The 1,162-nt window shown below is 48.4% G+C and overlaps 1 protein-coding gene across 1 annotated transcript in view; it reads left to right on the top strand.

Moving 5' to 3' along the window:
• pik3c2b (phosphatidylinositol-4-phosphate 3-kinase, catalytic subunit type 2 beta) overlaps positions 1 to 1,162 on the top strand; it is a 32,969-nt gene that overhangs the window by 15,872 nt on the left and 15,935 nt on the right. The window contains exons 13-14 of the mRNA XM_005740902.2: positions 64 to 178; positions 440 to 582. Coding sequence (XP_005740959.1) covers positions 64 to 178; positions 440 to 582 — 258 coding nt within the window. The remainder of the gene's footprint in view (positions 1 to 63; positions 179 to 439; positions 583 to 1,162) is intronic.

A 1,162-nucleotide genomic window follows, 5' to 3' on the forward strand; every position in this document is an offset into this window, starting at 1 on the left:
TGTGTGTGTGTGTGTGTGTGTGTGTGTGTGTGTGTGTGTGTGTGTGTGTGTGTGTGTGTGTAGCGTGCTGACGTGTGGCAGGAAGTTGTTGGGTCTGTGGCCTTCAACCCCGGGGAGGAGCGGAAACGCCCGAACAAGTTCGCCCAACTTCAGCCAGCCAGACAGCGTCATCCTACAGGTGAGCGCTGCCACAGCTGCTAGCACCTGAATAGTCTGTGACATCACAAACCTGTAGCATTTTGAGCAGTTTCATCAGCTGTTCAGGCGACGTTTTCATTGTCACCAGTCACCAGGATGGGTGATGAAACGTGTTTACTTACCTGTGTGCTGGATGCAGGTGTGCCCCTTTCTTTATTTATACACTCAGTTCAGCTGAGGTCAGACCTGCAGGTATCTGAGGCCAAGAGACTAGCATGTGTGTGTCCTTGCTTCCTCTCAGGTGGACTTCCCCACATCATCCTTCGAGGTGCGCTTCAGCACGCCGCCTCCTGCAGACTTCTGCCCTCAATACAACTTCTCCAGACTGGACACCATCAGCCAGATACAGCTGCAGGACGTCCTGCACAAGAAGGCCTTCTTCTGGTCAGACACACACACACACACTCTCTCAAGGGCTGTATCCCAATTCAGGGTCTGCAGCCTATAAGGCTGCATTTTAAGGCCGATTACGTCACAGCGACGCAACGAAGGCTGTCCCAATTCAAAGGCTGCTCGAAATGCGGCCCTCAAATGCGTCCTTAATTTCTCCGGATTTGAAGGATGGGTCGGTGTAGCCTTCATGGCCCAACATATCCCAGACTTCATAGTGCGGCAGTGGGTGTGGATGATTTTGTCGAAAAAAACAGCGGACAGCTGAAGCGGAGCGGCCGAAGAGTAAACTTTTAAAAGTAAGTACTGAATATTGTGTCACTTATTTATGTGCAAATGTTTAATAATGAAGAACATTAAAACATTCCTGTTGGCCACATGTCGGCAAAGTTATGTGACGTTAGTGACGTTTGTACTAACTTGTTTTAAAGCCTTTAAATATACGCCGTTCAATAGCTGAGCTTAATCTGACAGAGAATGTGATGATTTTGTGGATAATTAAAGTCAGTCATATATCCACAAACACAACAAGCTGAAAGTCAGTGATGCTGCTCGGTTTGCAGTCCTGAACATC

Source organism: Pundamilia nyererei, unplaced genomic scaffold, assembly GCF_000239375.1.
Source record: "Pundamilia nyererei isolate P.nyererei 1_Seehausen unplaced genomic scaffold, PunNye1.0 scaffold00105, whole genome shotgun sequence".
NCBI classification, from domain to species: Eukaryota; Metazoa; Chordata; class Actinopteri; order Cichliformes; family Cichlidae; genus Pundamilia; species Pundamilia nyererei.